The sequence below is a fragment of the Callithrix jacchus genome, chromosome 10 (genome assembly GCF_049354715.1).
Source record: "Callithrix jacchus isolate 240 chromosome 10, calJac240_pri, whole genome shotgun sequence".
In the NCBI taxonomy this organism is placed as follows: Eukaryota; Metazoa; Chordata; class Mammalia; order Primates; family Cebidae; genus Callithrix; species Callithrix jacchus.
The window spans coordinates 23,875,370-23,890,693 of NC_133511.1; the positions used below are offsets into that span (position 1 = coordinate 23,875,370).

The window sequence follows — 15,324 nt, forward strand, 5'->3', positions numbered from 1 at the left end:
TGCTGTCCCCACAGCCACCACCGCTCCTGCCACCACCTCTGGCCTCCCCGCTGCAACTGGCACCATGGTAGCAGCGGTTCTGGATGGCCTGCTGCTGCCATCAATTTAACATTTAATAAAGCATGAAATATAATTTTACTTCTAAAAATAATTTAGTTTTATATAAGTACAAAAATAATTTCTATAACACACATGTCTTTATTGTTCCTCAATATTGCTCTTATTTTTTGAAGAAAAAAATTTTCTCTTGTTAGTCATCATCACTCCTTGTTAGGCTTACTAGGAACTCCTCAGGGTCTTTGGCAATATCTATCATACTTTAACTTGGGGGCTGAATGAAAGCATTTTCTTCTCCATTGGTCTGAAGAGAAGCAGCCCCCAAACTAAAACATTTCAAGCATTACTGCTTTATAAATGCATCGCGATATCAAAATATTGTTAGTAGAGGTAAATGAAAATGAAAACTTTCAAATTTTAGAAACATTTGTTGTTATTTCTGATTTTCTATTTTCCCTTCATGACAAATCACTTTGGACAATTCCTTTAGTTTATATTTTTAAAATTTGCTGAAATTTTAAAATTTTCATTGTCTCACTAAAGAGATGACACTCACTAGAGCTCCAACAAAGTCTCTCACATCCTTGATTCCAATCCTTACTGTAACAAGAACAATGAATCACAACATGTGGCAAAGGGGAAACACTTGAGAACCAGTGGGGGACAGGGAAATTCTAATTGTTTCTTTTCCCAAGAGTTAACATTTGTGGGAACAGAATCTAGAGGGAGGTCATTATCATTGCTTATTCCTAATCAGACTCTTACTCTTACCCAGCACATAAAATCCTCACATCAACCACCCTTTGCAGAGTTCCAGATGGCTTTAGGCATCAGCTTTGCCAGAGACCAGGATGAATGACTCAAAATAATTGCCGGGGTGACTTTTGGGCTATGACCTCCTCATATCATCAGATTCATTTTTTCCTCCAGAGCAATGGAGAAGAAAAATGTGCAACACTGAACTCTGGCAGAAAGGAAGGGTATGTCTGAATTCCAGTCTTTGACCTTAAAGTCTTGGAGTCTCCTGCTCTAGCCTCTCTGGTAGTGCCAAGAGATATGCACACAGCTATTCATCTGTCTCTGTCCGTCCTTACTCTCACATTCACACACTTTGTTGAATAGTGGTTCCCTTGTCATCTGCTTGTTCTCTGCAGTATACATTTATGGCAAACACATCTGTGTTCACTTGTTTCAACTCAGGCAGTATGAGGGTTTTGTTCAGTTATTTTGAATCCATGTTAACTTATCTCTAAGCTTCTTTCAGCAGTTTAATTGAACATATATTTATTGAGTTGCTATATGCAAGGTACTGTGCCAACCACTATATTGAATTTACAGTCTAGTACAGAAGAAAAGCAAGTAAATAAGTAATAATAACAGAATGAAATTAGTGTTACATGCAAACATAAAAAACATGTATGGACACAGAAAATGACTTTATACGGTGGAATTTGCACTATTAAAGCCCTTAACTAAACATCCTTAACTATTAAATAGGATGTCATAAGAGACAGGTGATAGAAGAGAAAAATTAAAGGAACGTCATGTTCCTTTAAATGAGAGAGTACCAAGTGTTAAAACTGAGAGAGTACCAAATCGTCAAATCATGCAATAGCTAAATTATGTAATACTTGTTGGGACATAAAAGAAGAAAACTTTTATTTTGGTTGCCAGATGATAGCAATCTTTGAATGGCATAGATATTGATTTGAGCTTCCTATGAGGAAATAGAAAATATTGATGATTTAAAGAGGCTACTGTTTAGTAAAAAATAATTCTGAATCTCTGTGTTAATATGTGTAATCATGCAGGAAGGAGAAAACACAAGGTATGAGGAAGGAGGAAAAAACCTTCAACCATCATCATCGGAATAAAAATTTGGGCAAATAAAAGGTATTTCAGAAAAGACTCAATAGATTACAATTAAAACAACACTGATATTTATTAAGTTCTTATCAACAGACAAGAACTGTGCATGATTTGACTTTTACACGAGAATCATATTAACATTTCTATTTTTTAGAGGCTTGAAGATGGGAAGTAATTTTCCCAAGATCACACAGCATGTGTGGGGTTGAGATGATATTTTAACCCAGACCGCCTAATCTAATATTACAGCCCATTAGAATTATAAAATCATGAATATAGGAAGCAGAAGAGATATCAAAGATGATGAATTCAAGCACCCATCTCATGCTGCGTCCTTGAATAATGTCTCCTAAATGGTTATACAGGCTGCACTCTGACATTTCTGGCTGTAAGTAAATTAAGGTGTGTCTGACTTTTAAAATGTTCTTTTATGTTGTAAAACCAAATATTTCTCTCCATCATTTGAAGCACTTAGTTTCAATTTTTTCTCTCTTAGAGACATATGCAATGAGTCCCGTACATCTTAAATATAGCAAAATTTTGAACATCTGGACATAAATGCCATGTGCCACATATATTTATACTGTGCTAGCTAAAAATCCTCAGTCATGTCAATAATTTTTCAAACGACAATATTTCAGATCGTTTCTGATATTGTCCAGTTTTTCTACATTTCACATAAAATATTGAACCCCAAACTGAAAACACTAATCCAGCTGTTGCTTGAGTGTTACATAAGACCATAAATTTCTTTCATCTAGAATCTACAAATTTTCTTTGCAAAGGTAAAGCTGTATTAGCCTTTTTTGAAAAACCACATCACCCTGTTGACTAATTTTGAATTTAGACTAAAATTGTGAATTGTAGTCTAAATTGCATTGTAGTCTATTTTGCTCTATTAATCAACACAGCCATTGTCTTTAAATTTTACAGAGCACAGAGGCAAAATATATGATTGTAAAAATAACCAGTACTGAAGACATCTAGTGTTTGTCTTCCAAAAGCCTTCTTGGTTTTGGAGAATATCGGTACTTTTCTGATCTTCTCCAATTCAGCCTTGAAGTACACTTAATGTAGACAAATCAAAGTTTTCTGCCCCCACCCAGCCAGAATGGGATAATACATGACCTGAATTGACACCATTATATTACTCCCTTGGGATTATTCAAATTAGAACAAGAGAGGCCAGTCCCTCACTGTTGGAAAAGTTCCTGAGATAGAAGGATGCAATCGGCCAAGCAGTTATATTCCTATCTTGCAGAATAGCAGGTCTGGAAGAAAGTTGAGAAATAAAGAGCTAAAGATTCAGGCTGAATAATGCTGATCCTTACCCAGTTCTTCAGGCATTTTTAGTTGAAATTCTTATAAGAAAAGTAATTCAGACCAATATAACTAATTTTATAAATTCACCCCTTCTATTTTTTTTATAGACATGAGATCTTGCTTTGTTGCCAGGCTTGTCTCAAACCCATGGGTTCAATTGATCCTCCACTTTAGCCTCCCAAAGTGTTGGGATTACAGACATGAGCCACTGCACCTGGCCAGGAATTCTATATTGATAAATCATAAAGAGCATTTGGTTCTCTTTCCTATTCTGAGTAAAATGAAATTCTGATCACCATGCCATTTGATGTGTATGATGTATTTATATCATAGAGAATATGGTAGGAAAGAAAAGAATCCTCTGAAATAACAGTAGCGTGCTTTCATATTGAGCTCAAAAATTTTAAAATTGGTGTTTCTCTTAAAAGGTTATGAACTAAATTTTAATATGTTTGATGTTTGCAATTCCTCCTCTGGTCTACCAGAATTATTGACTGTTACACAGTAGCAAGAGAGGCTCAAGAGAACACTGCATCATGTTACTCGTCTGATAAGGTATAGAATATGTAATGATCTACAAATAATTTCTCACACACACAAACACATTCAATTTCTCTTTTTAAAACTTAGAAACTATTGACAAGAACATGGACCATGGAAACCATTCCTCAGTGACTGAGTTCATTCTGGCTGGGCTCTCAGAACAGCCAGAGCTCCAGCTTCCCCTCTTCCTCCTGTTCTTAGGAATCTACATGGTCACAGTGGTGGGCAACCTGGGCATGACCACACTGATCGGGCTCAGTTCTCACCTGCACACCCCCATGTACTATTTCCTCAGCAGTCTGTCCTTCATTGATCTCTGCCATTCCACTGTCATTACCCCAAAAATGCTGGTGAACTTTGTGACAGACAAGAACATCATCTCCTACCCTGAATGCATGACTCAGCTCTATTTCTTCCTCATTTTTGCTATTGCAGAGTGTCACATGTTGGCTGTAATGGCGTATGACCGCTACATTGCCATCTGTAGCCCCTTGCTGTACAATGTCATCATGTCCTATCACTTCTGCTTCCGGCTCACAGTGGGAGTTTACATTTTAGGCATCCTTGGATCTACAATTCACACCAGCTCTATGTTGAGACTCTTTCTGTGCAAAACTAATGTGATTAACCATTATTTTTGTGATCTCTTCCCTCTCTTGGAACTCTCCTGCTCCAGTACCTACATCAATGAATTACTAGTTCTGGTCTTGAGTGCATTGAACATCCTGACGCCTGCCTTAACTATCCTGGCCTCTTATATCTTCATCATTGCCAGTATCCTCCACATTCGCTCCACTGAGGGCAGGTCTAAAGCCTTCAGCACTTGCAGCTCCCACATCTCAGCTGTTGCTGTCTTCTTTGGATCTGCAGCATTCATGTACCTGCAGCCATCATCTGTCAGTTCCATGGACCAGGGGAAAGTGTCATCTGTGTTTTACACAACTGTTGTGCCCATGCTGAACCCCTTGATCTACAGCCTAAGGAATAAGGATGTCAAATATGCCATGAAGAAAATTCTGGACAGCAAAGCATGTTCATGAAAAGAATTAGTGTCATGTTGTCATATGAAAATTGGCCTTCATTTTGATTATACATGTAATATGTTAGATTTATTGTTCAGATTTATCAAAATACAGTGATGCTCTTTTATGTAAAACATTTCCAAAATATTCCTCCAGTTTACTTCCATTGAACTTATATTCCAGTGAGTACGCATGGAGAAATACTAAAAGTAAAATCAAAATTCTTGAGGTTTAAAGAATCCCTGCTTTTATTATTTCATTAATAATAAAAAGAACAACTCAAATGATTATAACACCATAAAGATGATAATGAAGATGACAGTAGTGACATATATCATTCAGATTTGATGAAATAGCAAGCACTGTGTCCATCACTTAAGTAGATGATTTTATTTAATATTTACAGTATTCCTTCGGGGAAATCTGTAGTACTATTTCCCGTTAAGCAAATAAAGCTTATATTTTGAGTGAATGCTCAGAGACCCAAACCTAAGAAGTCATTGAAAGTAGAAAGTTTGGCTCAAGGACTTCTGATATTATTCAAAGTGATAACCATCATTGTGGATAGGTATAAGGACTCCTGAGAAATTCCTTCTAAACATTAAGATTCCTCAGTCCTAACATGACTGTGTCACTGTCCTCTGGATAGCTCTAGGATAATTTACTTTTATTTCATTTGCCATAATGAACATAATCAAAGTCTTCCAAATTTGTAATGATCAACAAAAAAACAGATCAAAACTAAAAAATTATTATAGCCTTATTATAGACATGGATTATAGATATTCATATTATTATACTTAATAGCAACAATTTTCTATAAAAGCAGCCCAAACAATATTGCTTTATTTTTATGTCATAAACATAAAAATAGCTGTGGCTGCTTATGTGGAAACTTACGACAGCCATAAATTCTGCTAAGTTGCATTGCTTCCATGTGGTTCATACTCTTTTGCCTTATAATTTACAGTTGTCATTTTATGTCAATTTTCTTTAAAGAAATGTCTACTTGGCTCCCAGGTTATTATCTTTCTGCTTCTCAGAATTTAATATCTTCTAAGTGTGAATTTTCATGATATTCCAAATAATTACCTTGTGTCTCTCCTCAGTTCAAACCATCCTATTCATTATTGGCAGGTCAATAGTCTTTGGATGCTGTTTTGCATTATTCAGCTGATATAAGACGTTTTAATGTTCACTATAGTTCCTAAGTATAGGACAAACCTATGTATTTTTATCTCCCCTGTATTCCATTATTCATTGCAATCAGACATTCATTTTTCAGAGTCCTCTCACAGTGATTATTTCACTCAATTTTCATCATTTATATAATGTAAGGGAAGATGGCCACAATTACAACATTTGTCTTAGGTGTGATTCTGAGTCCACTGCTCTGTCTAACACGTTGTCATATATGAAAATAAGTGAAATAAGGGCTAATAGAAAGAGTTGTGTTGCATAGACCCTTGAATCACTGGGGATTGAGCTCATATAGGAAATACGGACTAATTAAAAGGTGGCAGTCTCATCAAGGAAATGGAAGAAGCTTGTGCAACCCCAGAAGGTCATGTAATATTCAGGGTAATACAGTTATGCTACAAGGATAAAAGAGCAGGCAGAAACAGTCCTTGAACCAACCCTGGTCATTATAAAACATCACTCTTTACTTTAGTGAGAGGAACTGCTCAAAGCTTTTAAGCAGGAAAGTAACACAATTAATTTTGCATGCTAATAATGTCACATATGTCAGTGTGGAAGGATGGACATGAATGAAAAAATTAGACTATGGGGGAAATGCCTAATGTAACTGTGTCTTTTCTCAAAAACTTGCTTCTCCGAGAAATGGAAATCTTGGGGTTATTTGTCTCTATGTTATTATATCTAAATCTAGGACATAGATTTATAGCACATCCACAGAACTGTCAAATGTGAGGCTATTTGCTACCCTAATGCTGGAGAAACTTAACCTGAAAAGTTAGAGTTGTGGAGGCTGACCTGTGATGCAGACCAGCTTCAAATGTGGTTCTGAGACCAGATGGAGAGTTGTGCCCTGTCCTCTCAGCACTGAAAATAGCAGAATACTAGGTACCTACAACTCTCAACACCAACACTGGTTTAATTCTTCTCCAAGTCGAAGACAATAAATTATGAATAAAATTTGGTATTACAGTTTTCAAGCAGAGGAAAGATGAGTGTGTCTGCCCACACTTGTAATTTGAGACTATTAGGTCTGGAATTAATTGTTGTAAAAATTAGTTAAACATTCTGTTTTGTAATTCATTCATTCATAAAATATTCAAAAGTGATTTTGATATTCCAGACACTGTACTGCTACTTTGGATAAAGAGGAAGATAAGTTTGAGTTGGTCTACCTTCTGGCTTATAGTACAGCTCACAGTCTCAAGTTGTACTATTAGAAATTATACTTGGTCTAGCCTAGGCAACATGGAGAAACTGTGTCTCTTAAAAAAAAAAATCAGCAAAGCGTGGTGGTGCACACCTGTAGTCCCAGCCCAGCTACTGGGAAGGCTGAGGTGGGAGTGTAGATTTAACCAGGTTCAACCAGGTAGAGGCTGCAATGAGCCATGATGACACTACTGCCCTGCGCTAACCTGGGCAACTGAGTGAGACTATGTATATAAAGGAACAAAAAAAGAAAGAAAGAAAAAGAAAAAAATAAAATAAATTATAAGTGACTTTTTCTGAGCTTGTATTCAGAAGCTCTGATCTGTCTTAACAAATCGGAAATTTTTTCCCAATGGTGTAACTGTTAAATGACACTTAGAAGAAATAAAATTTCACCAGGCAATTGAGGGATAGGATTTAGTTAGACTGTTTAATCTGAAAGAAAGCGTAAATAAAAATTCGGATAGCTAAGATAATATGGCATGTCCCAGAAACTGAAAAGAACCAAATGTGAACTAGGTCTGGAGAATAAAAAGAAGTGGCAGGTATATTCATTCTTTATCTTAAAAAAAATGAAGAGTGGGAGGGGACTCAAGATGGCGCTGTGAGAACAACCCAGGATTGGAGCCCGCGTTGAATTCGCAAACGGTGAGTCAGTGCTGCATTTCCAGACTGATCTTTGTTGCCCACAGAACGGGGAAACTCCCAAGTATAAAAAGACACGGGACGCCAGGCAGTAGGTCTGCCTGGCGAAGCCGGCAGCCGGGGCGGCGGCGGCCGGCCCTACCCAGCAATCCCCACAGGGCGCGCTTGTCCGGGTGCCTTGTTGAACCGGCAATCTGAGACTTGAGAGGGCTGGACTTGAGACTGAACGAGACTTGCACAGTAGCCCAGCCCAGGGGATTGCAGGGACAGATCGGTTGGGATACCCAGTGGGACGAACAAAACCGCGATTTCAAACTATCCCGGGCAGACGGTCCGAGACGCTCTGTGGGGGAGAGGCGTCCACCACTACAAAGGCAACCTGCCCCAACTGAGATACACGCCCACTGCTGACGCAGCCAGCCGTTGCCGAGGCAACCCGCCCCAACTGAGATACACGCCCACTGCTGACGCAGCCAGCCGTTGCCGAGGCAACCCGCCCCAACTGAGATACACGCCCACTGCTGACGCAGCCAGCCGTTGCCGAGGCAACCCGTCCCTACTGAGATACACGCCCACTGCTGACGCAGCCTGCCGTTGCTGAGGCAACACGCTACAACGAAGAGACTCCACCGCAGGGCGTGGCGGAGACCACAGCAGAGCCGGCAGGAACAGCGCGAATCACACAACAGCAGGGCGGAGCCTCGGCAGCCAAACAGTGGCTAGTCTGCCTTTGAGCTGGGCAGGACACCTGATCGGAAATCCAAAAATAAAGCCCAAACCCCTCAACACAGAGCATTTGAGGAAAAAAAAAAGGGTTGTTTAATGAGCTGTGTTGCAGCAGAATCAAACATAGCAGCCTAACAGCCCTGAATGAACAACAGAGTGCACAGCTCAGCAATTAAACCCCTATAAAGTACAAACTGTCTCCTCAAGCAGCTCCCTGACCCCTCTATATCCAAAAGACTGTCATTAGGCAGGCATCATCCTGGGACAAAGAGAGCAGAAAAAGAAACTGGTAGCATCCCTCGCTGTGCCACGGCTACTAGAGGTGCACCCCAGACAAGCAGGGTCTGGAGCGGACCTCAACAGTCGTACAGCGAAGGGGCTAGACTGGTAGAAGGAAAACCAAGCAACAGAAATACTTCATCATCAACATTCTGGGTGTCCACTCAGAGACCCAAACGAAAAGTCAGCAACTACACAGACGACCAGCGGACAAATCCACAAAGATGGGAAGAAACCAGCGCAAAAAGGAGGAAAACACCCGAAACCAGAACACATCGCCTCCTAGAAAGGACCAAAACTCCTCACCAGCAAGGGAACAAAGCTGGACGGAGAATGACTGTGACGAAATGACGGAATTAGACTTCAGAAGATGGATAATGAGAAACTTTGGTGAGCTAAAAGAGCATGTATTAAATCAATGCAAAGAAACTAAGAACCTTGAAAAAAGATTTGAAAAAAGATTCGAGGAAATGATAACAAGAATGGATACCTTAGAGAGGAATATGAATGAATTAAAGGAGCTGAAAAACACAATACGAGAACTTCGCGAAGCAAACGCAAGTTTCAATAGCCGAATTGACCAAGCAGAAGAAAGAATATCTGAAGTCGAAGACCAACTCAATGAAATAAAACGAGAAACCAAGATCAGAGAAAAAAGCGCAAAAAGGAATGAACAAAGTCTCCAAGAAATGTGGGACTATGTGAAAAGACCTAACCTACGTTTGATAGGTGTACCAGAAGGGGACGAAGAGAATGAATCCCAGCTGGAAAATACTCTTCAGGACATCATCCAGGAAAATTTCCCCCACCTAGCAAGACAAGCCAACACTCAATTGCAGGAAATACAGAGAACACCACAAAGATATTCCGCAAGAAGAGCAACCCCAAGGCACATAATCGTCAGATTCAACAGGGTTGAAATAAAGGAGAGAATACTAAGGGCAGCCAGAGAGAAAGGTCGGGTCACCCACAAAGGGAAGCCCATCAGACTCACAGCAGATCTCTCGGCAGAAACACTACAAGCCAGAAGAGAGTGGGGGCCAATATTCAACATTCTTAAAGAAAAGAACTTTCAACCCAGAATTTCATATCCAGCCAAACTGAGCTTCAGAAGTGAAGGAAGAATAAAATCCTTTGCGAACAAGCAAGTACTCAGAGATTTTGTCACCACCAGGCCTGCTTTACAAGAGCTCCTAAAAGAGGCACTACACATAGAAAGGATCAATCAGTACCAGCCATTCCAAAATCACACTGAACGCTAAAGAGCTTCAACATAATGAAGAATCTACAACAACTAACAGGCAAAACAGCCACTTAGAATCAAAATGGCAGTATCAAATTCACACATAACAATATTAACCCTAAATGTAAATGGACTAAATGCACCAATCAAAAGACACAGACTGGCAAATTGGATAAAAATCCAAAACCCATCAGTGTGCTGTATCCAGGAAACCCATCTCACATGCAAGGATACACAAAGGCTCAAAATAAAGGGATGGAGGAAGATTTACCAAGCTAATGGAAAGCAAAAAAAAGCAGGAGTTGCAATTCTCATCTCTGATAAAATAGACTTTAAAGCAACAAAGATCAAAAGAGACAAAGAAGGCCATTACATAATGGTAAAAGGATCGATACAACAAGAAGAGCTAACGATCCTAAACATATATGGACCCAACACAGGAGCACCCAGATACATAAGGCAAGTTCTTAATGACTTACAGAAGGACTTAGACTCCCACACAATAATAGTGGGAGACTTTAACACTCCACTGTCAATACTAGACAGATCAACCAGACAGAAAATCAACAAGGATACCCAGGGCTTGAACTCAGACCTGGAGCAAGCAAACCTGGTGGACATTTACAGAACTCTCCACCCCAAATCCACAGAATACACATTCTTCTCAGCACCACATCACACCTACTCTAAAATTGACCACATAATTGGAAGTAAAGCACTGCTCAACAAATGCAAAACAACTGAAATCATAACAAACAGCCTCTCAGACCATAGTGCAATCAAGTTAGAACTCAGAATTCAGAAACAGACCCAGAACCGCACAGCTTCATGGAAACTGAACAACTGGCTCTTGAATGTTGACTGGGTAAACAACGAAATGAAGGCAGAAATAAAGAAGTTCTTCGAAACCAATGAGAATGAAGACACAACGTGCCAGAACCTCTGGGACACATTTAAAGCAGTCTCTAGAGGAAAGTATATAGCAATAAGTGCCCATATGAGAAGAATGGAGAGATCCAAAATTGACACCCTATCGTCAAAATTGAAAGAGCTAGAGGAGCAAGATCAAAAAAACTCAAAACCCAGCAGAAGACAAGAAATTACTAAGATCAGAGCTGAGCTGAAGGAGATTGAGACACGAAAAACCCTTCAAAAAATCAATAAATCCAAGAGCTGGTTTTTTGAAAAGATCAACAAAATAGACAGACCACTAGCCAGATTGATTAAAAAGAAAAGAGAGAACAACCAAATAGATGCAATAAAAAATGATAAAGGGGAAATCACCACAGATTCCACAGAAATTCAAACCATCATCAGAGAATATTACAAACAACTCTATGCACATAAACTAGTAAACCTGGAAGAAATGGATAAATTCCTGGACTCCTGTGTCCTCCCAAGCCTAAACCAGGAGGAAGCTGAAACTATGAATAGACCAATAACAAGGTCTGAAGTTGAGGCAGCAATTAAGAGCCTACCTCACAAAAAAAGCCCAGGTCCAGATGGGTTCACAGCCGAATTCTACCAGACACACAAGGAGGAGCTGGTACCATTCCTTCTAAAACTATTTCAAACAATCCAAAAAGAGGGAATCCTTCCCAAATCATTTTATGAGACCAACATCATCCTGATACCAAAACCCGGCAGAGACCCAACGAGAAAAGAAAACTTCAGGCCAATATCCATGATGAACATAGATGCAAAAATCTTCAATAAAATATTGGCAAGCCGATTGCAACAGCAAATCAAAAAACTTATTCATCATGATCAAGTAGGATTCATCCCAGGGATGCAAGGCTGGTTCAACATACGCAAGTCTATCAACGTAATTCACCACATAAACAGAACCAAAAACAAAAACCACATGATTATCTCAATTGACGCAGAGAAGGCATTTGACAAAATTCAACAGCCCTTTATGCTAAAAACCCTCAATAAACTCGGTATCGATGGAACGTATCTCAAAGTAATAAAAGCTATTTATGACAAACCAACAGCCAATATCATACTGAATGGGCAAAAACTGGAAGCATTCCCTTTGAAATCTGGTACTAGACAAGGATGCCCTCTCTCACCACTCCTATTCAATATAGTACTGGAAGTTCTAGCCAGAGCAATCAGGCAAGAAAAAGAAATAAAGGGTATTCAAATAGGAAAGGTGGAAGCCAAATTGTCTCTATTTGCAGACGACATGATAGTATACCTAGAAGACCCCATCGCCTCAGCCCAAAAACTCCTGAAACTGATAAACAACTTCAGCGAAGTCTCAGGATATAAAATCAATGTGCAAAAATCACAAGCATTCGTCTACACCAATAACAGACTTAAAGAAAGCCAAATCAAGAGCGAACTGCCATTCGCAATTGCTACAAAAAGAATAAAATACCTTGGAATACAACTCACAAGGAACGTAAGGGACCTCTTCAAGGAGAACTACAAACCACTGCTCAACGAAATCAGAGAGGACACAAACAGATGGAGAAACATTCCATGTTCATGGTTAGGAAGAATTAATATCGTGAAAATGGCTATACTGCCCAAAGTAATTTACAGGATCAACGCTATCCCCATCAAGCTACCATTGACTTTCTTCACAGAACTGGAAAAAACCACCATGAACTTCATATGGAACCAAAAGAGAGCCCGCATAGCCAAGTCAATTCTAAGCAAAAAGAACACAGTGGGGGGCATCACACTGCCGGATTTCAAACTATACTACAAGGCTACAGTAATCAAAACAGCATGGTACTGGTACCAAAACAGAGATATTGACCAATGGAACAAAACAGAGGCACCGGAGGCAACACAACATACATACAACTATACAATCTTTGATAAACCTGACAAAAACAAGCAATGGGGCAAGGATTCCATGTTTAACAAATGGTGTTGGGAAAACTGGCTAGCCATGTGCAGAAAGCAGAAACTGGACCCCTTCCTGACACCTTACACTAAAATTAACTCCAGATGGATTAAAGACTTAAACATAAGACCTGGCACCATAAAAACCCTAGAAGGAAATCTAGGCAAAACTATCCAGGACATAGGAGTAGGCAAGGACTTCATGAACAAAACACCAAGAGCATTGGCAACAAAAGCCAAAATAGACAAATGGGACCTAATCAAACTCCACAGCTTCTGCACGGCAAAAGAAACAGTCACTAGAGTGGATCGGCAACCAACAGAATGGGAAAAAATTTTCGCAGTCTACCCATCTGACAAAGGGCTGATATCCAGAATTTACAAACAACTCAAGCAGATTTACAGGAAAAAAACAAACAAGCCCATTCAAAAGTGGGCAAAGGATATGAACAGATACTTTACGAAAGAAGACATATATGAGGCCAACAATCATATGAAAAAATGCTCATCGTCACTGGTCATCAGAGAGATGCAAATCAAAACCACATTGAGATACCATCTCACGCCAGTTAGAATGGCGATCATGAAAAAATCTGGAGACAACAGATGCTGGAGAGGATGTGGAGAAAAAGGAACACTTTTACACTGTTGGTGGGAGTGTAAATTAGTTCAACCATTGTGGAAGACAGTGTGGCGATTCCTCAAGGCCTTAGAAATAGAAATTCCATTTGACCCAGCAATCCCATTACTGGGTATATATCCAAAAGACTATAAATCGTTCTACTATAAGGACACATGTACACGAATGTTCATTGCAGCACTGTTTACAATAGCAAAGACCTGGAATCAACCCAAATGCCCATTGATAATAGACTGGATTGGAAAAATGTGGCACATATACACCATGGAATATTATGCAGCAATCAGAAATGATGAGTTCGTGTCGTTTGTAGGGACATGGATGAATCTGGAAAACATCATCCTCAGCAAACTGACACAAGAACAGAAAATGAAACACCGCATATTCTCACTCATAGGTGGGTGATGAAAAATGAGAACACATGGACACAGAAAGGGGAGTACTAAACACTGGGGTCTATTGGGGGGAAAAGGGGAGGGCCAGTGGGAGGGGGAGGTGGGGAGGGATAGCCTGGGGAGAAATGCCAAATGTGGGTGAAGGGGAGAAGAAAAGCAAAGCACACTGCCATGTGTGTACCTACGCAACGGTCTTGCATGCTCTGCTCATGTACCCCAAAACCTAAAATCCAATAAAAAATTAAAAAAAAAAAAAAAAAAAAAATGAAGAAGATTTTTTACTTCAGGGTCTCCAAAAGTAGATTTTCCTCTGTTTTATAGAGTGTATTATATAATTTAGAAAAAGTTCCTCATTCTATTTCTAAGAACTCAAATTGTTAGAAACTTGCCCGTGTAGCTAATAAAAGATGTAGGTTTCAATGTTCCAAACACCACACATGGAATAAGTTTTCTTCCCTTTTGATTTCCTTTAGATATAAGGCAATGCATGCTATTTATCTTATTACCTTTGAATATTTCCAAGTTATTCACAGCTTCTGTGTCCCTTTCATTTTGCCTATGTGCCTCCTTACAAAGGATATTCATAACAAAAAATTTTAAATATAATGTAAGCGTAGCTCAGTGCTTCCCAGCTTCATTGCACACATAGAAAATGGTAATATTTCTGTGGCACAAGAACTTAGCACAGTATGTTCCATTCATGGCATTCCAGTTCCATAGAACTCAAGTCAGAAAGAAACGTTACAGTTATGGCTCTTATAAGGATTATTGTCCATCATATTCTAGATATTCTAGATCTGAGCCAAAGCAATCAGGAAAGAGAAAGAAATAAAAGGCATCAAAATAGGAAATGAAGAAGTCAAAATATCTCTCTTTGCTGATATGATTCTATACCTAGAAAATCCTAAAGAATCTGCTAAAAGCTTCCTAGAATTGATAAACAACTTCAGTAAATTACAGAATACAAAATCAATGTAAAAAATAAATAGCATTTTTATACAGTAACAATGTCCAGGCTGAGAGCGAATCAGGAGCAGAATCTCATTTACAATAGGCACAAAGAAAATGAAATACCTAGAAATAGAGCTAACCAAGGAGGTAAAAGATCTCTACAAAGAGAACTACAAGACACTGCTGAAAGAAATCAGAAATGCTACAAATAAATGGAAAAATTTTCCATGCTCATATATTGGAAAAATTAATATAATAAAAATGACCATAATGTCCAAAACAATTTATATATTCAATACTATTCCTATCAAATTACCAATAATATTCTTCATAGAATTACAAGAAAACATTCTAAAATTCATA

At 38.9% G+C, this 15,324-nt stretch overlaps 1 protein-coding gene across 1 annotated transcript; it reads left to right on the top strand.

Moving 5' to 3' along the window:
• The first annotated feature begins 3,672 nt into the window (after positions 1–3,672).
• LOC100398035 (olfactory receptor 8G3) lies at positions 3,673–5,053 on the top strand. Its single transcript, XM_002754609.6, has one exon. It carries the CDS (start codon positions 3,897–3,899, stop codon positions 4,830–4,832), a length of 936 nt encoding a protein of 311 aa, XP_002754655.3. The 5' UTR covers positions 3,673–3,896; the 3' UTR covers positions 4,833–5,053.
• The last annotated feature ends 10,271 nt before the right edge of the window (positions 5,054–15,324 follow it).

Coding starts and splice junctions, on each gene's coding strand:
- LOC100398035 (XM_002754609.6), top strand. CDS start 3,897: ATGGACCATGGAAACCATTCCTCAGTGACTGAGTTCATTCTGGCTGGG.